The sequence below is a fragment of the Manis pentadactyla genome, chromosome 6, assembly GCF_030020395.1.
Source record: "Manis pentadactyla isolate mManPen7 chromosome 6, mManPen7.hap1, whole genome shotgun sequence".
NCBI lineage: Eukaryota > Metazoa > Chordata > Mammalia > Pholidota > Manidae > Manis > Manis pentadactyla.
The window spans coordinates 44,705,843-44,731,149 of record NC_080024.1 but is presented as its reverse complement, the minus strand read 5'-3'; the positions used below and the strand labels follow the sequence as shown (position 1 = coordinate 44,731,149).

The window sequence follows — 25,307 nt, the reverse complement described above, 5'->3', positions numbered from 1 at the left end:
ATAACTGTGAAGGTGTTTTTTGTATTCATAGTTACTGTGAAAATAAAACAAATATCTAGTGGGCTATTTGAAATGTAATGAACTATCAAACACTTCTGCTAGTGAAGTCACATATTAATCTATTTGCATATCAAAGTCTCGTCATATATATGAAACACTTTCATTTTTATTGTACCTTGTCAACAGTGGATCATATAGCTAACTGGATCATATAGCTAACTGATAGTGTTTTTTTATGTTGCTGCTGAAGAATTTGGAGCCTAATTTATGACCCATCTCTAGCAAATTTATAGGATTACATGGCTTTTGACTATAAATTTATTTCTACTCTAGATTCTTGCTTTATTTTCCTTTTGTGTTTTCTATTAATTTTGCTTCCCTCTATTTTATGACTCTTTATAAGCCAATTTAAATATATTTTGGGATACAGTGGCATGAATTTTTTAAATCAGTGAGTTGAAAAAACAAGTATTTTTCTTGGGAGAAGGAACTATGCCCGGTCCCAGGGAACTCCAGGTCAGTCATTGACAAAGTCCTCTGTCCTCCACCTCTCCTCAGAGACCTTGCTTCTTCTTACTTCAAAGAAAACCACCTCTCTTCTGAGGGCTCTAAATCCTATTGCCTTTCCCAGCCTTCAATGCTCTCTGCACGTGGTAGATGTTTTCTCTGCACAATTTTTCCCAGAACAGCTCCCCTGGCCTGGCAGGTGCACTTGACTTCCCTTCTCCTTTCTCTCTCTCCCTATGATCCCACAGCTTTAAGTCTCATTTATCAAATTTGCCACTCTCTGTCTCCTAGTTCCCCAGTCACGCCTTCATTCCTTCAGTATTTTAGCCCCTGCTTCATTGTCCCCAGAATAACTCTGGGGAAGATTTTTATAATATACAGAATGGTTCACTCTAGGAGCTGATGGTCTCGTGAGGTAGTATCTCTCTGTCAATAAATATTCTCAACTAAGTAGACAACATGCCAAATCTTTGGATATGGCCTAATACTGATTCCACCTTTGGGTGCAGATGTGCTATTCTAGGCTAGTGGTGGAATTATTAGTGTACAATTTTATTCATTCAGAGAACCATAACCAATAGGTTAAATACTTTGGCCCAATATCAATACATCTATCTGGCTATATATTCATATAATATGACATATAAATTAGGGACATATAAAATAGAGGTACTGAGATCACTTATATATTTCTGAATTCTGTGTCTTGTCCTCTATAAAGTGGATAATTTAACAGGCAAGTTTCAGACTTGAACTGATTTATAGTCACTGAACCAGTATGCTTCTGTGATTAGCTTGGACTAACTTCTTTTGTACCATATGGTTGACCAACTGCATGATCTCATTAATGAGATCACCACACACCTGCATAGTACATGTTTATCTCTTAACATAATAGCAGACATAATTATAGCAACATCAAATTATTTACTTTATTGAAATTAGGAAAAAAGTTTCTGGAAAAAGATCATATGCAGTATACTTAGTACTTAAAGTTTTAATGCAATGTTTCCTACAAATTTTAATCATTTGATAAACTACCTCATTTATCCACTCCTTTCCTTTTGTCATTATTTTAACCATGATGTCATAGGTATATCTGCTAATGTAGGTATACATTATGTAGTAAACTTTTAACTTAAGATTCTCATAATTAAGTTTTTGGAGTTATAATGGGACATTAAAATCAATGGGGGAGCTAGAATGACAAATACCCTTTCCTTTTCAGTTGCATTTATGTAATTTCAAAGTAGTACATAAAAGCCAGAAACTAATTGGTTATAGTTGTTTTCTATAATATACCTGGATCATCGTAGTATGGGACAATTTAATTTCAAGGAGACTCGACTTATATTATAAAATAGTTTTAGTTCTTCTCCTTGATTAAGTGAGACAAGTGTATTTTTAAATACTTATTTATTAAATACCAAGCACTGTGCTAAACTATATTGTCTTCATCTCAAACAATCCTCAGAATGACTCTGTATAGTAGTATCACTACCACTTTTTATTATAAAGAGTAACAGATCTGGGGATCTAAAGTAAATTGACCAAAACGATTTAGTAACATCAGAGCCAGGATTGAAATCTTAATGTCCATGAGTCCATAGATTATTGTTCAGCACTGTATCACTATGCAGAATAAAGTTTGATCTTGTCATTCAGTAAAAAGTCAATCTTTGCAGACCATTATTAGCAAGAGTAAAGCCCTTGACTTCAGTGTTGATATGGGGATTTGTATTGTACACATTGTGTATAAATTTGCTATCCTAATAACAAACTGAAAATTCTATCCAAGTTGAGAAGAACCAATCAAAACCTGAACTTTTTCCTTCTCCCAGGAGGTGTTTTTATAGCAATGAAATAAAAATGCTTTCTGTGGAGAGGCTCACAATACTGTTGAGAGAATAAGAAAGTTACTTGCCCTTCCCATGACATTTTCCCTGCCCTCCACCTACTCTGCACTCCTTCCTGCAGGCTGCTGGCAGGATTTCTGTAGGCATACCTTGACAGATGGGATTCTAGTGACTGAGGTCCCTCCATCTTCAGTGAGATGTCATCAAGGACAGAAAAAAAGGCCCTTCCCCAAGCTGTTTGCTGCAGGAAATGCTATCTCCCTTCAGATAAAGAATTAATCATGTTAAAATGACAGAACTCTCAGAGTCTGTAGTAAAATTCCATTATGCAGTTTATTGGGGCTTTATAGAGTAAGGCTCCCTGGGTTTGTACAGATGTTTCAACTTGAATATTCAGTAGCAGAATGTAAATTTTTGGAGCAAAATAATGATGCCATTTGTTTGCTAATTGTTACACGTAGCAGCATTTATAATTTTGGACATATGTAGTTTTGAAATTTATACTTGATTAGCCCTGAAATGAAGAGGCAAATAAGTATCAGTACTCTAATGCTATTGTGTCCTTGCCCATACTCACTTATTCATGCATTTTAATAGCATGTATTGCTTTTAAATGAAAACAAATTCATTTCAGGATTGGGTCAGTAATGTATTTAACTACATGGTCAAGGAATTCAAATGGCATGTCATTAAATGCTTAAATTAAAAATATGTTATGCCCAGTATTTGTCTTGAGGTATCTTTACCACTTGGAAGAATTATGATACTCAGTAAATTTGATATGAGGCATGAATTCTATTCAAGGGTCGTAATTAGGAAGGAAGAAGAAAAGCTATAGAAGTAGCAGGTGGAAGAAAACATGGGAAGATTGATTATTTCTTTGACATATCTTCTTGTAGAGTAACTTAAGCATGTATAGGTTTTAAACTACTAATTAAATTGCGTACACACATTAACATAATAGGAATACAGTTACATAACCAAAGCAGACCTAAAAAATAAATAGCTTTCTTTAAATTTTAGTCACATTAATAATGAAGTACATAAAGTAAATGTTCATCTTAAGTACCAGTCTGTAGTCTGAAAATACATGTTTGATAATTTGATATATCAATCAAATACATCATGGGAAATAGAAATGTATAGTTCTTTTTCAGAAAAGTAATACATGGCAATATAATTCTGTATATATAAAGAGAAGTTAATATATAATTTGGAATTATAGTCACTAATCAGGTTATTAAATTTTTAGAAGTAGTCCAATAAAAATATAAAGGTATATTTTAATACCAGGATTAAAACTTTCAAAGGGCAACTGAAAAATACTCTCAAAAGCTTCCCAGGAATATGCAATGATTGATTTTTTTTAAAGGCCAAAGAAAATCAAATCAGCATATAGTAGTGTTCAAACAAAACCAATTATGCATAACAGTGAAAGCTAAGTGGTGCTAATTAGTGATAATTGACTTCAAGTACTGAAAGAAAAAAACTAAAGTTATCTTTAAAAATAAAAGGCATGAACTTAAAAATATAAACGATCAAATTGAAGTTGGAAGCATATAGGATTGGTCTAATAATAAGAACATGAAGAAGGACTTGTGATTGTGGAAGAGGGACAGTTGCTCACTTTTACAAACTGGAGAGAAACAGACTATTAGCTAATGAGATAAAACAGCATATGTCCTCATATTAGCATCGGACTGCAAGGCAAACTTCTTAGTGTAGATGGACTCAACTTACTACAAAGAAACAAGAGCCATCCATGCCTTCCCCTGCTCCACTCTAAGAATTGCCAGGACTCTGCCACTGTTGGATGCTTGATGCTTCTGTAGTTCCTCCTCTGTCCCTTAGCCAGTCACTAGCATCCCAGCAGATTTATTTAAACCCTATTAATAAAATCACATTGACTCTATAAAATGAGATAAAAAATCTGGCCTTAGGTGAAAATAAAGTCACAAATCCCTGTTTTTCCAGCCTTACTCTGGGATCTAAACCCAAATAATCAACACATCATTTAGCACATTTTACACATCATTTAGCACGTCATTTAGGAGCATTTATTGAAGGGAGGCAAATATTTATTGAATGCCTACTATATGTCATGCACTTTGCCCATATATTTTTGCTCACAATTCACTTATAAGTATAGGATTATTTATTAACATTTACAAAATAAGAAGCTACAACTCAGAGCTGTTAAGATTCATTAATCTAGCCAGTAGTCAAGCCAGAATTCAAGCTTTGGGTCCATGTAACTCTAAAACCCTTTTGCATGTTTCCAACTAGCCACTTCCACAGAGATCTTAGACTTTTCTGTTCATCACTCTATACAAATACCTGGAACAGTGTCTGGCACATAGTAGATCTTCAGTAAATAGCTGTTGAATAAAAGAAGGCCTGCTCTCACAGGTTTCTGGGGCTCCTGATGGAAGTGAGGAGAACAATACAGTCATAGTCACTGACATTAAGCTTGTCTTAATCAGTTCCAGATCTCAGGTTTTTGTTTTTGTTTACCTTTCCATGTATGTTCTTGACTCCCAAAACTATCTAGGAGATAAAAACCCCAAGAGGCAGGATGCAGTCTTCTTTACTTACACCACCATAGCACACTAATGCAAGTTCTCCATGCAGCAGTGCTTCGTGGAATTACCAGGCCATGATAATCATTGACAGAAAGACTTAAATAAATAAATCTGCATTTCAGGATTATCATTAGCCCCACACTCATTTTTTCATTCAGAAGAGCTATGCACAACCTATTAAGATCTGAAAAGCACATTTTCCTCCCTTTCTAAAGAAACGAGGACAGCAATTTAGTAAAATCTCTTAATGAGATCACTCATTTTCTGTGATATTCAAGAGTGGAGAAGTTCTGCTCACAGCTTGAAAGGAGGTCTTCTCCAAAGTTGCTTAAAATTTCAAAACAAGCAATGATTACTAACAGCCAGAAAACTCCACTATGGCAATGACTGTGCATTTGCAACCTTTCTTGTTGCAGTCTATTTAGATTGTACTGAAATACTGAGGCTCTTAGGTACAGTGGAATGAAAGAACCTGTGGGAAAAACAAGCACACTGGTCATTAAAGATGAAAGTGTAGCCTACAGTAGTTACTAAGTCAAGGATTTGGGTTTGTTTCATTGTCTGCTGTAGGAATATACTTAGGAATGTATTCTAACTAGGAATATATTTAGAAAGTACTTGGCCTTCCTGAAAAATGGTATAAACACATTGATATGGCAACCACAAATAAGCGTATCATGAATAGATATACTAAAAAAATCTCCTTGTCTCAAGGTTTACATATTTGACTGAATTATGAGAATTACATTAAATTATGGTGAGAATCAAGTAGAATAAATGTTTGAAAATGCACAATAAGATTTTGGGGAAAAAAATATACCTGTGTATGTAGCTGATAAGAATTCTCAGTTCTCTCGAGAGCTAAAATCTGATTATTTTATCTGAATAAAATAAGGTTTTTTTCTTGCTTACTTCAGAGTTCATTGTGGGTGGTTTGGCTCTTTTATTTGCTTGCTGTGGATATTTTATTATTTTAATTTCTAAGCATAAATCCAGCGAATATTCACTCTGTGCCCAGTCACTGGTTGCATTTTCTCATTTATTCTCAAAAAAAACACTGTGAGTTATCAACGAGGCGCTGAGAGGTTCAGTAAATAAATGGTATTTGGAAATTCAGGTTACCTAACTATAAAGCCAGCCAACTATTCTTTTGACTCCCTTAGATTTAAGCATATGTCACAGTAGGAAGAACACATAGCATGAATCTTAATTAGCCAAACGGACATAGCATAAATGAGTAATATATATCCATTATACTATATTATCTTTCATTCAATTTCTGTTTTATTTAAGGTGGCAAAAGTAAAGAATATATGTCTGAAAATTAGGAGAGCTGGAAGGAATCCTAGCCCTAGCTCTGCTACTAACAAGATTTGTGACCTTGAGAAGTCACTTCGCGTTCCTCGTCTTCAGTTTCACATCTACAAAATAATAGGAGATGAGTGATATTATCTCCATAGTCCACAGCCATGTGGTTCTCTAATGAGAAAATAGATTGTGAAGCCTGTCCGGCTCCAAAGTCCAGGCTTTTGGTTTTCTGAATAAATTGGTGTTTATTTATTTTGTATATTTCTGTTTATAACAATACAAGCGAATGCCCTGTTCTTCACTCCACCTGTGTCACTCCTTGGACATGAAGGAAGTTTAACTGTGGAGGGACCTCTGAAACAGGAAGAAAACTCACTGCTTTTACTGTGACTCAGAGCTTGATTTGGGAGACCCTTGCTTGCACAGTGGGCAGTGAGCACAGTTAATGTTTATACCAAGTAGGTTTGTTTTGGCTTAAACTTAGAAATCGCATTTTAAAAGCAGGAGCCTATTAAAACAATACAATCTATTTCCATGTAAAATAAGGTCAGATATAATTTAATAGAAAGTTAATGGAGTAATCAACTTTATTTCAGTTGTAAAAAAGAAAATTACTGCAATAAAATGAGACATCTAAATATCAAATCAGATATAAAATACAGACTTTTAAATAGTAAGCCCGGTATATTTTTTATTCTCGATCAAAATTTCCTGGCCCTCCTTTAAAGGGTAACCTTTAGAGTATTTTAAGTATAACCTTTCATTTTGGTGGGTCTATTTTAATTTTTTTCAAAATTATGGTTTTGGCAGTTAAGTAATAGGTTTAAAACCAATGGATTCTGACCCGTCTTTAGCAATTGACTATTATGATGTGCTTTTTAAAGATGGATTTTCCTGTATTGCTTGGCACTATGACATGGCAAGTCAGCCAAAAAAGACTATAAAATTAAATTGGCTTACTTCTATATGGCTTATCTACTGGATGCATTTGACTAGCTGGGAGGTTTTTATACTATTATTTTTACACATATGCAGTGAAGTTAATGCTATGAAAATTAATCCCATCTTATTGGAGGCTCTGCAAACTTGGTTACAAAGATAGAGATTGCCTTTTAATTTTTTTCTATAGTTGGAATACCCATTGGTCATTTGCTACCAATAGTTTTCTTATTAACCTTAATGTTAGATAATGCGTTTATGTTGTAAAAATTGTTGTCCCTTAATATTTAAAAAATATATAGATATCATATTATCTACATACAATTGGCATATTGTATTAGATATAAGTAAAACATGTATTCCCTATATTTCTGTTATAAATTAGCTCCTTTATATGTTAGTGTTAAATTTCATAGCTCTTAGGCTTAGTAACTCTTCACTTAACTGCTTTGTTTTTTGTCCAGTGTTTAAACAAAAAAAAAACTACATTATTCATAGAGTGATTTTAGAAACACTGAGGAAGCAAGCAAAGCGGGTATTATAAATGGGTCCATATGATGTCCAACACTGCTCTCTACTGGCAGTGAAGCAAGTCTAAAACAAACGTTCAGCCTTTCAAGTGAAAAAAAACTAACAAACCTAAATTTCAAGTAATATTTGAAAATGAAGGGGGAATCCTCAAAGTTTCATACATTTTTTTTCAAAATGCATATTGTAGGCATAATGGAATTAATGAAAGAACTGAAAGAAATGAATACAGACATCACTGGAGATTAGTTTCAAAGAGAAGTCTGTATTATTTTAATTAATTGAAAAACAGCTGTGGGAGTTTTGGAAGATATTCAACCAAGCCTGAAATACCTTAATAGCATTATAATTTAAGAAGCCTATAAAGTATTTTTATAAATAATAATGAGTTTGATGACATTCTTACATTTTTAATTTCAGCAGACTGCAGCCTCTAAAGTATGTATTGTGAGTGCATCTGCTAAGTATTCAAATGAATTGATCAGAGAGATGCTTTGGTGGGAATATTTACATGGAATATGTGTTTAGCTTTATGGTATAAGAAATTTTCTCTGTATTTGTCAAAGTCTTTATAGAAGATTTTTAAAAGACATTTTATAGTTTATAAAATCAGTGGATATATATATATATATACATATACATATATATAGTTTACCTTTCAAGATGTATATATAAACTAGGATTATACAAAGCATTTTTATATCATTATCATCTTACTTTTCAGTCCAGCTTACTTTTCAGTCCAGTGTATTCTTAATGTTTCTCTAGTGTTTTATATTTTCCTATCTGTGCCTATTGCATGAGTCATATTAAGTGTTTTAATCTCAACTCGTTGACTAGCTCAACTAGTAGTGAAAATTTAAATGTATATATATATGATAAGTGTATTTTATATATGTACATACACAATAATGCCTAATAAATAAATAAGTCATATATAGTAATTTGAGAGGTTATGTTTGCTTTCAAAAGTTTTCCCAATAGTGTCATTGGCTGATTACTTTTATTGTAACATAAATTTGAAAGATAGCATGCAATATTTTCAATGATAGCTACTTCCTGGTTATGAGATTAAAGTTGATGCATATTTTCATTGATACATTTTTCTGTATTTTCTAAATTTCCTGTAGTGAACATATATTACATTGATTATTCATAAGTAAACAGAAAAATTTTATTGCAGGGCTTCAAAGCACAAGTACACAAATGTGCAAATCATACACTTGTACCTATGTACGTTTTAATGACTGATCTTTCTAAAATAAATACATGTACTGAAAAGAATGTATGTTTGGGGCTTTGATGGCAAGTATTTGATAAAATGTTGAGAAAAAATGTCACCAACCATTACCACTTGCCACAGAACACAAAACTCTTGCACTCTTTCCCACACTAAGAGATAGCACTTTGAATCTACAAGTAGAAAGCAAAATCAGTCTGATACATTGTACTCACTTCTCATTGTTATTTTTTCTGCCACTTGGAGGAGATAAGACATAGAGTTACTAAAACATAAATGCAATTATTTTTACTCAGTTTATAATGTTAAACATACCAGTGTCCCATTTTCTAAGAGAATGTTAAAAAAACTTTTGTATTTTTCTCTTAGGTGAACACCTAACAGGAAAGAAACTTTTTGGGATCTTCTTTTTTTAGTCAGCATAATTCCCTTGAGAGCCATCTGAGTTGTTGTGTGTGTCAATAATTCATTCATTTTCATTGCTGAGTAGTATTCCATGGTATAGATGTACTACAGTTTGTTTAAGCATTCCTTAATGAAGGGCACTTGGGTTGTTTCCAATGTTTGACTTTTATAAACAAATCTACTCCAAAGGCCACTGTACAAATATTTATGTGAACATAAATTTACAGTTCTCTGGGATAAATAACCCAAAAACGCAATTGCTGCATCCTATGATAAGGGCATGTTTAGCTTTATTTGTTTATTTATTTTATTAAGGTATCATTGATATACACTCCTATGAAGGCTTCACGTGATCAACATTGTGGTTACTACGTTCACCCATATTATCAAGTTCCCCCCACGCCCCATTGCAGTCATGTCCATCAGTGTAGTAAGATGTCACAGTCCCTGCCTGTCTTCTCTGTGCTTTACTGTCTTCCCTGTGACCCCCCCACCATACACACACCATGTGTGCCAATCATAAGGGCATGTTTAGCTTTAAAAGAAACTATCAAACTATTTTCCAGAGTGGCTGTAGCATTTCACATTCCCATCAACCAGAGTATCTATAATTTTATATGCTAATCTGACAACCCTAATTAGTGGTATTAACAATGTAAGTTTTCTGACTCCTACTGCCATTTCCCTAAACATATATCTATATCTTACTCCTTATATCTTACATCATTCTTCTCTATCATTTTCCTCTGAAACAGGAAAACTGCCTAGGTACTCATGGTTCTGACACTCTTTTCAATCTCTCAGGCCCCATTGAGACCCCAGTGCCAGGGCCTCCCTAACCCACACACCCAGAATGCTGCTTCCCCAAGCTCTCCTTTCTATCCCCAGCTGTTGAGTCTGCTTCTCTGACCCTTCAGAGGTGTTTCAACCTCAGTATGTTTGAGTGCATGCTTCATTGCTTACTTTCTTCAGGTCTCTTGTTAAAACGTCACCTTTTTAGAGAGGACTTTCCTTATCACTCAACTCTAAGAATTACTCACACTCTGCCTAGTCTGTCTGTGTGTTATTATTTGTGTTATATTTACTAAAATTATGTATTCTAAGAGATATTATAAATCTGTCCATGATCTAGACATAAACAGAAGTATAGATAGGTGATAGATAAATAGGTAGATCTAGACATAAACAGAAATTAGGTAGATAGACAGACATAACCACCTGGAGGAGACACTAAGACAGACTGCTGGACCCACTCCCAGAGTTTCTGATTCAGTAAAATCTGCATTTATAGCAACTTCTTAGATAATGCTGATACTGTTTTTCTAGGGAGAGAATTTTGTAAAACACTGTCCTAGACCAATTCTCTTATGGTTCTTTTTAAATATCTGGCTTTTGCACTTTCTGTACCCTCAGCCTGGCCTGCCTTCCCCCAGGTGTCTGGATGTTATCACTGCCTTACTGTTTGGTTTACATTTCACCTTATCAGTTAGGTCTCTTCCAACCATCCTAGTTAAAAATGGTACAACTCACAGACTTTGCATTTCCACCTATCCATCCCTATTTTCTCTCCAGAGCACTTCTAAAATATTATATACTTATTTTTATTATATTGCTTATGTTTGGATCCTTCCATTAGAGAATTTGCCTTGTTTTGTTCTGTGCTGTATCCCCAACTCCTAAAATAGTACTTAGTAAATAGTAAGTACCCAATAATTACTTCCTGATGAATTTCCTCAACTTTATCTTCTAATATTCTTGTTATTAATTTAAACTGCCTACATCATATTTTTAATTTCCATGAGTTCTTTTTTGTTTTCCAAATGTTGCTTTATATAGTATCCTGTTTTTATCATAGATGCAACATATTTATATGGACTTTAGATTTTTTTATTTTATTTTATTTTGGTATCATTAATCTACAATTACATGAAGGACATTATGTTTACTAGGCTCCCCCCTTCACCAAGTCCCCCCCACATCCCCGTTCACAGTCACTGTCCATCAACATAGTAAGATGCTGTAAAATCATTACTTGTCTTCTCTGTGTTGCACAGCCCTCCCCATGCCACCCCCACAATATACATGCTAATCGTAATGCCCCCTTTCTTTTTTTCCCACCCTTATCCCTCCCTTCCCACCCATCCTCCCCAGTCCCTTTCCCTTTGGTAACTATTAGTCCATTCTTGGGTTCTGTGCTTCTGCTGCTGTTTTGTTCCTTCAGTTTTCTTTTCTTCTTATACTCCACATATGAGTGAAATCATTTGGTACTTGTCTTTCGCCGCCTGGCTTATTTCACTGAGCATAATACCCTCTAGCTCCATCCGTGTTGTTGCAAATGGTAGGATTTGTTTTTTTCTTATAGCTGAGTAATATTCCATTGTGTATATGTACCACATCTTCTTTATCCATTCATCTACTGATGGACATTTAGGTTGCTTCCATGACTTGGCTATTGTAAATAGTGCAGCGATAAACATAGGGGTGCATCTGTCTTTTTCAAACTGGAGTGCTGCATTCTTGGGGTAAATTCCTAGAAGTGGAATTCCTGGGTCAAATGGTAAGTTTATTTTGAGCATTTTGAGGAACCTCCATACTGCTTTCCACAATGGTTGAACTAATTTACATTCCCACCAGCAGTGTAGGAGGGTTCCCCTTTCTCCACAGCCTCACCAACATTTGTTGTTGTTTGTCTTTTGGATGGTAGCCATCCTTACTGGTGTGAGATGATATCTCATTGTGGTTTTAATTTGCATTTCTCTGATGACAAGCGATGTGGAGCATCTTTTCATGTGTCTGTTGGCTATCTGAATTTCTTCTTTAGAGAACTGTCTATTCAGCTCCTCTGCCCATTTTTTAATTGGATTATTTGCTTTTTGTTTGTTGAGGTATGTGAGCTCTTTATATATTTTGGATGTCAACCCTTTATCTGATCTGTCATTTTCGAATATATTCTCCCATACTGTAGGATACCTTTTCGTTCTATTGATGGTGTCCTTTGCTGTACAGAAGCTTTTCAGCTTGATATAGTCCCATTTGTTCATTTTTGCGTTTGTTTCCCTTGCCCGGGGAGATATGTTCAAGAAGAGGTCACTCATGTTTATGTCTAAGAGATTTTTGCCTATGTTTTTTTTCTAAGAGTTTTATGGTTTCATGACTTACATTCAAGTCTTTGATCCATTTTGAATTTACTTTTGTGTATGGGGTTAGACAGTGATCCAGTTTCATTCTCTTATATGTAGCTGTCCAGTTTTGCCAGCACCATCTGTTGAAGAGACTGTCATTTCCCCATTGTATGTCCATGGCCCCTTTATCGAATATTAGTTGACCATATATGTTTGGGTTAATGTTTGGAGTCTCTGTTCTGTTCCATTGTGGACTTTAGATTTTTAATCATCATCTTTGTTTCTGCTTTCCCTTTGATTCATTCCTTTTTTTGTTTTTGATTTTTTTGTTGCTCTTGTTTCTTGTTTTTCTCCCTGTTTCTCTTGTGAGTGGCTTTCCTCAATATACGCACATACTCAGTTTGTTTTAATATTGAAGACAGAGGTGCTCAAAGGCTGACTGGCAGTTCTGCATACATGGGCCACGCTTGTCAACTTGTGATTGATCAGGTGACCCAACTAGTTTATGTGGAAACCCCAACTGTCAGAAAAGGCTGTCTGTTTTTTCTTGGGCCACACTCCCTAGAGACAAATTCTCTTACCTGGTGGCTTATGAGATGAGAAGTCAATCTCAGGTGACAGGCGGGGAATGGGGTCCTGCGGATCCTCAGCTCTGCGCATGCGCTTGGGCTTGGTTTCTTTGGGGCAGTGAGGTGCCTTGCGGGGCTCTCAGCCAGGCCCTGCGTTTTGTGGTCCAGACTCCCCTGGCTTTGTTTCTCCAACTAGTAACAACTCATTTGGGATGGAAGAGATTAATTAACCCCTTTGGGCTTGATTCATTCCACCTTTTTTCTTTCACCCTTTAGGCAATAAGCAGAGTGGAAAAAGATCACAACCAAAGTCTTACCTTTAACCCCGTGCATAAGCCTTTTTATAGCACTTACGACAAGAGGATTTCAGTTATTTGTGGGGTTTGTATAGTAGACTATGTTCCCGAATGTAAGCATTTAACAGTGTCTTAAGTCAGTTTCTCCCACACATTAGAACCCCAAAGCAAGGTTTGGATGTGAGTGATTTATTAAGGGAGTGCGCCCAGGAGAAGCGGGTAAGGACAGGGGAAAGCAGGACAGACGAGGGGAAGAAACTAAGAGTCCAGTAGCAGGTGAAGCTCCCATATCCTGATTCTGAGGGAAGCTATGCCTAATAACGGTAATGTTCAAGTGTACCCCACTCCAGGCAAAGGGGCTGGGCTGTGGCACTTCCCTACCAGTCACTGGGTAAGGAATGTGGTGATATGGGGGAAGCAAAGAAACCCCAGGTGTTTTGGCTCTCACTACTGGCAAAATGACCCCACTGCCCAGAGGGAATTCTTCAGATCTTGTGTGTGATCCATTACCAGCAAGTCATGTGGAAGCTGGAGAATGGGTCCCAGTGCTGCTAAAGTGAACCCGAGGAGAGCAAAGCAGGCACCTACAGTATCCGCTAAATCCTAGAGTCTTCCCCAGTCATTGAATAAAATGTACAAATGGACATCCCTCATAATTATGAAACACTTCGCCGCTGACAGAGGCTTGGTGTTTGTTTTCCCCCCATCTCTTATTGTAACTGATCTTCAGAGCAATTTTATAAGCAGAGAAGAACAATGTTAATATCCTTATTTTTCAAGAGTCAAATAAGCAGAGATTAAATGACTTTTCTAACATGTTCAGATTCTAAGTCTAAAGTTTATTCCAGCTTTTTGCACCATATTTATGAGTTTCATAAATATTTTATATAGACATGGAGTATACATAAATTATTTAATCTGAGTATCATGATGAGTTTTATAATTTAAAAAATACAGAAAGTTTTGGAAGGAATAGTTTGCTTTTCATTTAAAAAATTACTTCCATTTAGGCCAACTGACATTACATAGAAAAATTGGGTTAAATGGCAAGCTCTGTATTAGATGACTTTGTAGTTTAATTCCCACCATCATTAAAGGCTTCTCTCTGTGTTTCATTACTCAGATGGTTTAATTAAAGCCAAAAAAACATATTAAAAGATTCCTGGAGCACAGCAGGAGGTTAATTTATTTAGAACGTACTTGGAGTTTTACCATAATTTTCCCATATGGGCATATTTATGCATAATACTTATGACTCATGACATTTCTGCCAAAATATGGATATTCTTCCATAAATATTTCCAGGAACTCATACCATCAGTAACTGACACATCACACACTTCCTTCTTCTAGTTCAAGAATCACTTACCGATAAAGAGTCTATCTTTTCCTCTCTGCTCCTGATAACATTAGATCACCTATTAATAGGAATCTCTCAGTAGATATGAAAAATTCTGAGAAGTTAAAAACAGGATTTTACCCCATGGATTTACTCAGAACTAAATAGCTCCTGTCACTTGAACTCTTTGTCCTTTCTGGATGATCTAAAACAGTGCTTTATAAACCTGGTGCTTTATAAACCTGGCACATTAAAATCACCTGGGGAGCTTTAAAATACACAGATGCCCTGGCTCTGTTCCAGACCAATTACATCAGACTCCTTGGCAGTGGTCTAAGTTTAAAGCTCCCATGTGATTCTGTTATGCAGCCAAGGTTGAATACACTCATTTGAAACAGAAGACATGAGACAGGTCCATTGGTGTCATGAATAGACTTGGCTGTGTCCACATCTTAGTAACAGGTTTTCACTTCCTTTTAAGCTCAGAATTTCTCCATTTATTTTGGTCTTTTTTGCAAGCCTGGTCAGCCAATTTGAGGTCACAGTGAGGCCAAACAAATGCCTGATGATATCATATCTAGGTCCTAGTAGCACTTGTTTGGTGTAGTTTGAACATATTAGGAAAAGGAACTGTTGTAACTTAAAGAATCTGAGAATTGAAGCTTTTTTGTATGTGAATGCATCTGAGCTTCACTCTCTCTCTCCTTGAGCTCTTCAGAAAGGGGATCAGCAATTATCTCCTGTATTTTCAGTTCACCTTTTGTATCTGCCATCCACTATCCTCCTGATTTGTTACTATTTCCTAACTCTGGTCCCTGACATGTCAGTACAAGGAATCACCTGTGACACTTTCAGAAATATAATTCCCTAGTCCTTAAAGATGCCTATTTATTAAACCAAGGAATCTGCATTATTATATTTTTTAACTTGCTCCCTGTATAATTCTTATGCAAGTAATACAGAGACCCCATTTTGAACAAGACTCTTAATTTCTCTAGTTGTTATTGTTAATTTTTCCAGAATGATGGAAGCAATAAAATCTAATTTTAAAAGATACTCATACATTGCTCTTTTGCTCCCTCACATTTTGTGAGTTAGCAAATGAAAATCCACTCATCTGATATACAGTGCATACACACACACACACACATCTATTAATACAGAAGTGATGTATTTATAACTCAGCATTGCTGAATGAACTTAATGAATTTAATGATTATTTGCTATTTATGAAAAAATATTTTATAGAATAAGTTATCTATATTTCAGGTCTAATTGGCCTAGAATATTTAATGACATTGGACTTTTACTTAGGAGGTATTATGTCTCTCCAAGATAGAGATTTTATTATGAGGTGATAATATGAAACTTTTTCTTTTTTCAGGGGATGTCAGGTTTTAACTAAAAACTTTCAGGGATATAATAAAACTTGGTAAAATAGTAGATCATGTGTGTTTTACTTTTTAATGTAGTTCAGCTTATAACTTTGATAGTAAATATTAGGCATTTTTTAAAGGTTGTATTTTAAAATCTTGCATGCTATGTATCATAATTGGAAAACAAAACTGTTGCTTTGAAATGATAAACAGCATCAAACCATATTAATATCTTAAAATAGGCTATTAACATTTAAATTAAGTAACAAAGCATTTATATGCTTTAAATTTACAGATAGTAATTTTTAAATGGTTAACATACTTTACATTTAAAAATTTGAGATCAACTTTATTCCTTTGGGCCTACTGAAATAATTTTAGTTTTCTTTCCAGTGAAAACCTTCATGTAAAATACTTAGAAAAAGTGTCTTTTAAAAAACATCTTTGATTAATAGGAAGTGTATGTGATTAAGAAATATATTTACATTTTCATATGGTATAAAGTGATATAAATTAATAACTTATGTTTATGAATTGGGTTTGAGTACTAGCATATCATATATATTCTATTATGCCATGTTATAGTTCAAAATTATTTTTAATGATATGTGATGTGGGAAACCCTGTGTCTCACAAATGACCGTTTTCAGTTTCTTGGCAGCACAGAAGTGGAGCAGCCCAAAGGGACAGAAGTTGTGAGAGATGCTGTAAGAAAGCTAAAGGTAGGGAAAGCCCTCCAAATACATTTCTAGTGTATTGATCCTGTTTTAAGTCATCAGTAAATTGATGAGCATTCAAAGCATGAATAGGTTTGTGGCAGGTAATGCTTTGCCCTGTTAAAAAGGGACTATTGACTAAATACCACCAGATTGAGGAAACACATTTAATAATAAATATGTATACACAATTACTTTTCTGAATGTGGCACACTCCTCATATTTTTCTAAGGTGAAATTTCTCATACTCAATGACAAAAAAAAACCATAATGGCAATATTTCATATGTGTTGACATTTAGTAGCTTGCCTTTCCTTTACTTTGCTTGGGCAATGTGGACTTACGCCCTAATTCAGTAAGGCCCATCCCAAAGACATTGTTCTTATTGAGATTTTAAGGTCTGAAAAACTCTTTCAACAGAATTCTCATCCTTACTTCATTGCAAAAATCTGACATGCCACTACTTTGCACAATTGTTATTTTCTCTCACTGCTCTTGCAATTTGTTTGAGAAACAACCATCTCTAACTTTATTTAGTTTAGAGCTCGTCCAGTTATTCCACAGGAGGTTTAGGCCTCTGATTGTGCCAGGCAAAATCATAAACATTAGAAGTATCACTTTGCTTCAAGAATGTCATCTCAGAATCTGCTAAGTGTTAAAATTGAGAAAAAAATGAAGTGGGATCACTTATATTTGAGGTGAAGAAATAGAAGTGGATAATATTTGTATCCATCCAATTTACATGTAAATATCTTACTTAATATACTTTTAAGTAAACACACAAAAATGTCCTAAGATGACCTCACTCCCATCTGGAAAAAAAGGTAGACTAGCCAACCATTTCTTTCCACTATTTATTAGGTAATAATTTAGACTTGCCCTTATTTGACCAATATTTTTAAACACTAATAATAGAGGATATAGAAGGTCTCACAGTTTATGGACAATATTTGTAATAACGTTCTGTTTAAATGTTCAAAATATTGCAAACTCTGGGCTTGAGTCCACCTTGACTACAATCAGAATGTTTCATAGAAACATAATGGTATTTACACTTAATGTTTCTTTATACATAGAAGGTACTTTATTCAGTCAACCCAAATCCAAACCAAAAGGATTCAATTACATAATGACTAGATAAAATGTAAAGAGATATTTGAAATGAAAAGCTTTTAAACAATGACAAGTTTCATGCATTTTGGTGAGAATTTATATGCAATTCCTAGGTGGTTTCATTTTTGGAAATATATTCTGTTAATAAAGGAATATAATTTACAACAAAATAAAAATTATGCAACATAGTTTAAAAATGCATACTCATTTGACAGTACCTTTTGTCTTTCAAATGTCTTCAAAATAAATTTAAAAAGCCATCCTTATGCTGCTAATTGCAAAAATTTTATAAACCAGGAAAGTATATCTAAGGGTAATATCTCAGGAATTAGTTAAAATGAATAAAACAATGCTTTTTATATATTTTTATTTCAATATTTTCTTGTTTCTTGGTGTTAGAGGTCAGAGACTACAATTCAAAGCATGTAAGAGTATATACATTTATTTAAAAAAATGTAGACCCTGGCTCTTTAATTCTGTTGTCATGTAGAAATGGCCAGAAGATGGTGCTATGGCTCTACTAAAAAAAAAAGAACATTGCTCATTAACTACTTTGTCTACACATCCCCCATTTTAATTTCCTTCTTACTTTTTCTAAAGCATATGGATTCTGACTGCTTTTTTACCCACTATAGTTCAGTATTTGATTTTATTCACCACATAAGGTAACATTTTATTTATATTTGTTCATTTTTCAAAAGTTTACAGTATTAATGTATTGGTTTCTGACATTAACAAAGAATACAAAATTCAGGACTAATACAAGACAATAGAAAACTTGGAAGATTTTCAATAAGTGCTTATGATGCTTCTGTTTATAATATTGATTATTTTTTAAGAAGAATTTTTAAATTTTGATATATGTTATTATATTGCTGTAATTTTGTGAGGAATTTAGAGTTTATACATTTTTCTTAAAAATAATAATTTTTGTCTTAAATGTTTTACTTTCAGATTGTGTATTTGTCAAAATAGCATATGTTCTGTTTCCCAGATCATGTTCAACAATTTCTACTTCTTAATTATGTTTTATCCTGAGGTTTAAGAAAATATCACATTTCCCAAAATGTAATAATTTAAAAACCTTTCAACTTCTATATATTTAATAGCATTGTTTTTATAATGGATTTAATTTTTTTAGTATTTCACTTATTTTCATTAACACAGCTACTACAAATGTCAGAGGGCTCAATGTATTTCATAATCTGCTTTACATGTGGATGACTACTGGTACATAGATCCTAAACTTCTAGATTTCCCTAGGAATTAACCAAAGGATAGCATTCTGGACCTCAATTTAGAGGAGATGCCCCTCACCCCAGTGAGCTAAATTAAAATTACACGAAGCTGCCTCAAGGAATGTGACCTTGAGTATTGCTGTTGATTTCTATTAACTCATGTCTTTTTCCATACTACTTCTGTGTAGCATAACATTCTGTTTTTTTCTTCATCAATTAATCAAATGTTTATATCTTAATTAATTATATCAATACATAAAATTTATTTTCCTTTAATAATATCATATTAGTAAGAATATGTTAATTGAACTAACAATTACAGTATAAGAAATGAAAAGAGGAATAGTGGCTCTGAATATTTGGCCCAAAGTAATAAATGCATTAATTTTCTTGCCTAATAATGTACATTCCATTAGTAATATAGTTAGATTTCATTTTTTTAAAAGTCTCTGATAAATGGGTACAAATTGCATGATGATGACATTGAAACTAGTAATGGTCCCTTTAAAATTTTCTTTAGCTGTTCTACTTACCAGTGGTATATACTTAACTAAGCAGTTCATGTATTTCAAGTAATACTTTGTCCTTCCCCATCATTTTATGGTGATGAGGGCTTAGGGATTGTTTTTGTATATTTGTTTATGTATCCAAATCTCCTCCAGGATGCTTAGGTGTTACCCACTTTGAATAATTTTTATTGGATTATTTCATACAAATTTTAATGGTAGATCACTGTCTGGATGACCAAGAAATGAATCCACTGAAGCAAAAGTGGAAATAAATTTGCAAACAGGCTCTTCAAGCATTAGTAGTCAAGTAGTAAGTAGAGAGAGACAGACATAATGTAAGTAAAAATTATAAGCATTCTTAACATGTAATTACAAGTATTTTAGAGCACAGTTAAGAGGGCTGCCAGAAGGAACATGTAAGCTATAGGATGCAGTAATATTAAATTTTAGGAAAAAATGGGTAGAAATAAGAATATTATACTCTGTTTAAAATATAAAGTATATAACCTTAGGCATAAGTGTTTTGCAACATCTGTGCAACCATCAAGGTTGATAATTGGTATAAACTTTTATATACAAGATGATAGAACTAGGGAGTTTGTTTTTTTAAATGCAGAAAATACGTTATGCAAAAGAAAAGTGGTATTTAAGGGTAGGTGTGAAACTAGATTCTAGTCCTGATTGCTACAAACCCATTTTATGACCAAGGTATTGGATTGGATCCTATGAATCTTCTTTGAGCACAATTACTTCATCTTGATATGCAATGTAGAAAAAGAAGCCTTAGATCAGATATGTTACGTTTCTTTTTTTAATTTCATTTTCTTGTTTCCCTTCCTTGCCTTCTTCCTTCCTCCCCTCTTTATTTTTTTCTACCTCTAGCCCCTACTTCCTTTCTTTTTCCCCTTCATTTTCCTGGCAGAAAAGAAATAACAGATAAGTTTAATATTATTCATTGTTTTATGATAGACTTTTGGAAATGAAAAGAGGTCACAAGAATGGTTGTGTCCAGATGTGGAAAAGGCATCAAGAGCCCCTGGTCACTGCCTGCTTCTGGAAAAGAGGAGCACCTAGGAAGCCAACTTAGAAGACTTCCACAAGTCAAGATGGGAATGGCTTTGTTCAGATTGCTCACATAGACAGAGGACAGCTGCTTTATTTTCTAACTCCTCAGTATAAAACTCCCAGGTTGTTTTAATTATGCCCATACAGGAAGGAGATTATGAAAGGAAAAGAAACAAAGTTAATCCACTTTCTTTCGGAGAGAGAAGGGATAATTTTTAAACATGTGAAGTAAAACAAGTTTCTTAAAGACCAAAAAAAAATTATCTGGCACAAATTACTTGAATTCATGCATAGAATCCAGGATGCTGGATACAAAAAGCTGCCTACATTCATAGAACAGGACAGATAGCAAGCTAAAAAATTAAACCACCCAAAAGGAAATAAAACAAATGGTACCCCCTCTCCCCTCCAGGATATCAAGGCAGGATTTAAAGACATTCATTCATGTATGGATTAATTATTTTACTCTCCATGGCAGTGCAAAGCCATGAAAATAGTAAAAAGGCCTTTAACCATGCTGTGCTCCAGGTCTGAACTATATACCATGTGTATTCACATCTGCCCTAAATTAGAGAGAAATGCACAGTGTAAATAAATATGACACACAAAAAAGGACTGAATCCCCACACTGCCCTATGTATAATCTATTTTGAGTCAGGATAGGATGATCCATATGCTGAACCAAAGTTATACTAGGAAATAACATTTTGAAGCCCTGAAAGAAGGGTAAGAAATCCTATTTTTTTAAACAGCTTTTTCCCCCTATCTCTTATAAAGAAAGGTGAGAGGGAGAAAAGAAGGAAAACAGGGAAGGAGTATTACTGCCAGATAAAATCAGTACACTCAATAAACTTTGATTTTCACATAAACAGAATTGTTTTGTGTAAGTATGTCCCAAATATTGCCCAGAACATACACATGCTATATGTGTGTATATATATGTGTGGAGTGTATCTGTGTATTCCAAAATAAAAGCTTTAAAAAATATTGTTTCATATTCCAAGTTAGCTGGGCTCCTGTAATTTTTTCCACCACTAAATCTGGCCATGCTAGGAGGGAGGTAGAAACTCCATCTTCTGCATGTGTACTCTGATTTTCTTCTTGATTTTATAAGAAAGTCTACCAAATACTGGCATACACTTTACTAATTCAATAAGAAGATACAATACATACTACCGAAAGCACTGAAAATGTTTTATGTTTTCAAGATGCTCATATTTATAATTCTACACATAATCTTTTTCTGAGTCTTGTAGCTGGGGTAATTATTTCAAGTTCTTAGCTTCAGTCCGAATATGATATTCTGTCTCTTCATTTATTGTTTTGATTGGGTAAGACAGTATACCACACGAGGTAAGTATCTAGAAATGGCAAAGGTGGTGTATCCAGCACTGGTGAACTGCAAGTCCACAAACAAAAGATCCATAGGAAAATAAATTGATTTCTGCTGATCTTTCCCAAAAGAGCTTTCATTTGCTCAACTGTTTGGTATAAATACCATTGTTTAAATATTATGAAATAGTACATTTAAAATGTCTTTAAAAGTTATTGAAAAGCAGTCTGATTTTCATGATAGGAGTTATAGATTACTATGATTTCTAAATATTTTTAAGGTATTGTAGGATTTATAAAATGCTTTATAATGAACAGTTATTTACTTAATGAAAGTTCAACATTGAATAAAAATTCTATATATTTGTCAGTGTCCATTATTCATAGAAGCAAAATTATAGTTTTTTGAATAATTTTTCATTTGCAGTTTGCAAGACATATCAAGAAATCTGAAGGTCAGAAAATTCCTAAAGTTGAGTTGCAAATATCAATTTATGGAGTAAAAATTCTAGAACCCAAAACAAAGGTAAGCCCTTTTTTTTTAATGTCAGAAGCACTCTCATCTTATTAACATTATGTTCCTATTGTAATATATATTTAAAATTTGTTACCAACTGCAATTGTTTAGTTCTCAGTAAATAACAATTTAAAATTCCATAGGATTTTTTGAAAAAAAGCAACTTTGGGGATTGCTTCCTGTCCTGAGTGGTCTGTTCTTCAGCTTCTGTCTAACAGTATTTGGTCTTGTATTTAGGAATTGTTTTTCATGTGCTGTGAAAGAGATGCACAAAGTGTGGCTCCCAGAGTATGAAAGAAGACAAAAGCTGTGTGCTGTTTGTTAAAATGTCCTGGACTGACTTTTATTGCCTGTACACATAATCAGTATGCATTAGTTTATTAAAGCAGCCATGATAAAATACCACAGACCTGGTGTCTCAAACAACAGAAATTTTTTTTTTTTCATTGTTCTGGAGGCTGGAAATCCAAGACTAAGCTGACAAAAAAGGTTGGTTTCCTCCGAAGCCACCCTCTTTGGCTTGGCTATGGCCACCTTATTGCTGCCTTTTCAAATGGTCTCTGTGCATTCACACCCCTAGTGTCTCGGTGCATACAATTTCCTTTCCTTAGTAGTACACCAGTCACATTGGATAAGGGACCACCCTCAACAGTCTCATTTTTAATTTAATCAGCTCATTTAAGCCTTATGTCCCAGGATGGTGGGGCTGGGCTTAAGGATTCAGCACAGGAATTTGAGGGAACACAATTCAGCTCACAACACACTGTAAAATTAGAGCTCTTAAAGTAAATTTAAAAACCATTCACCCTAAAAACCCAATGAAAAATATTTAAAGTATAACTTATTCTGGCTTCACATTCACTGGTATATATTTGTTATGGATGGAATTGGTTTCACCCAAGATTCCTATGTGGAAGTCATAATCTCCAATGTAGAGATAAGGCCTTTAAGATAAGTAAGGTAAATTAGACCTTAATGGTGCCTTCATCCAATAGGACCGATGTCTTTATAAGAAGCAAAAGAGGCACAAGGGATGAATGAGCACAGAGGAAAGGCCCTGTGAGGACACAGTAAGAAGGTGGCCTTCTGCAAGCCAACTGAGAGAGACTTCAACAGAAAACAAACCCACTGTCATCTTGCTCTTGGACTTCTAGCCTCCAGAGCTGTGAGAAAATTTCTGTTGTTTAGGCCACTTAGTTTTGTTATGGCAGCCCTAGAAAAGTAACACAGTCCTTTAATTTTCAATGCCTCAAAATTATTGCTCAGTAATTTTGAAAGTCAATTTGAAAAACTTATCAACATTCAACTCCAATTATTTTACAAACGCATATTGTCAAATGCTCCTCTGACACTGTAGCATGCTTACTGAAAAATTAATTCAATTTGAAACCCCAAAGAAACCCTGGCCTATCCACAGATTATGAAAGTATTTTTCATGAGTCTGCACTTTTTTCACTAGTCCAGCATTTGCCATTGATGCCTTCACCTATGTGCATACCAGCCCCTGACAATATCTTGCTATTCTAAGTCTGGTTTGGGCACCTGCAGCATGAGTGCCACCTGGGAGCTTGTTAGAAATGTAGACTCTCAGGCCCATTACAAACCTAGTGAATCTGAATCTGTAATTGGAGAAGAAACACAGTGATTCCTAAGCACACTACAGTTGGAAGAATTCTGGTATAGTGCATAGCCTGCTGGCTACATGCACCAGTCCTTGTTTCAATTGTAATACATGGACTTCTTGCATTAAAAATATCTGGGACATTTGCAAACACATGTCCTGAGGCCCTATGTTAGCCTACAGAATCTGAATCTCTGTGGAACATTTGCATCTTTAATCGGTGTGAGGACAACCACACTATGGCATGAATCACCCACCCAGAGTTCTCGGTCAATTCTAAATTAAAGAACAATGGCATTCCTTCAGATTTCTCAAGCCAGGAATTTAAGACCTCCCACAACTATCCTGTCTAAATTTCCTCCTTTTATCCACACTCAATATTAAATGACAAAGAACTGGAGACATTACTCTGGTTATGGCTATCCCAAAAAACTATTGCATAGATGGTTGGAAACAGATGAAAGAAGTGGTGAAAATATAGTAGAAGGTCTATTCAGACACATAATGTGTTATGTATAGTTTGCTGGGAAACAAGGCATTTGAAAGCGAGGCATTATTTACTGAACAGGTGGCTTGGCTGAGTTGAATTTATTAGACATAATATAGTTACAGAAGAACAATATGCTAAGGAAACGATAAGCTTCAGAGTGACAATGCAACCAAGGGTGTAGCTGATTCTAAAGTTCCCATAGTATGTCTCCCATAATAATGTATTTTCCATTGATAACCTGTCAGCCAATTCATTCTGTTCTCTAAACTTCAACTGTCAAATCTCCATGCCTCCCCCAACCTAAACATCTTTCACAAAACATCAGGGGGTTCAACATGATTAGCCAACTGACTTTTGTCCATTATATTTTGCCTTACCCAAATCAATAACACCAGTGCTTTTCTTCCCTGTTACCAAGTCTCAGTTTCCTTTACTTAATAGCTAATTTTCAAGAAACCAAATTGAATTTTTTCTAAAAAAACGTTTAGTTTTTCAGGCTTCTTTCCCCCAAGCCTTTTATGGGAAAGTATCTCTATTTTCATGCTGTCAAACTTGAAGAGTGATCTTGGAGTTTTAAAATCTGTGAAATCCCTGATAAGTTCAATTCTATTACATATAAATAGAGAGCAACTGACTCTT

The 25,307-nt window shown here is 34.5% G+C and overlaps 1 protein-coding gene and 1 long non-coding RNA gene across 12 annotated transcripts in view; one reads left to right on the top strand and one right to left on the bottom strand.

Annotated features, from left to right (window-relative positions):
* The window catches only part of GULP1 (GULP PTB domain containing engulfment adaptor 1), a 287,882-nt gene that overhangs the window by 215,115 nt on the left and 47,460 nt on the right, over positions 1–25,307 (top strand). For all 11 annotated transcript variants that reach the window (XM_057503786.1, XM_036881654.2, XM_057503785.1 and 8 more), the window contains 2 exons: positions 16,718–16,789; positions 22,468–22,566. In XM_057503786.1, coding sequence (XP_057359769.1) covers positions 16,718–16,789; positions 22,468–22,566 — 171 coding nt within the window. The remainder of the gene's footprint in view (positions 1–16,717; positions 16,790–22,467; positions 22,567–25,307) is intronic.
* On the bottom strand, positions 847–5,395 carry LOC118910481 (uncharacterized). The gene is made up of 3 exons (XR_005024003.2): positions 4,878–5,395; positions 4,701–4,785; positions 847–2,624 (listed from the first exon to the last, which is right to left on the bottom strand). It is a non-coding gene; the product is annotated as an uncharacterized LOC118910481 (long non-coding RNA).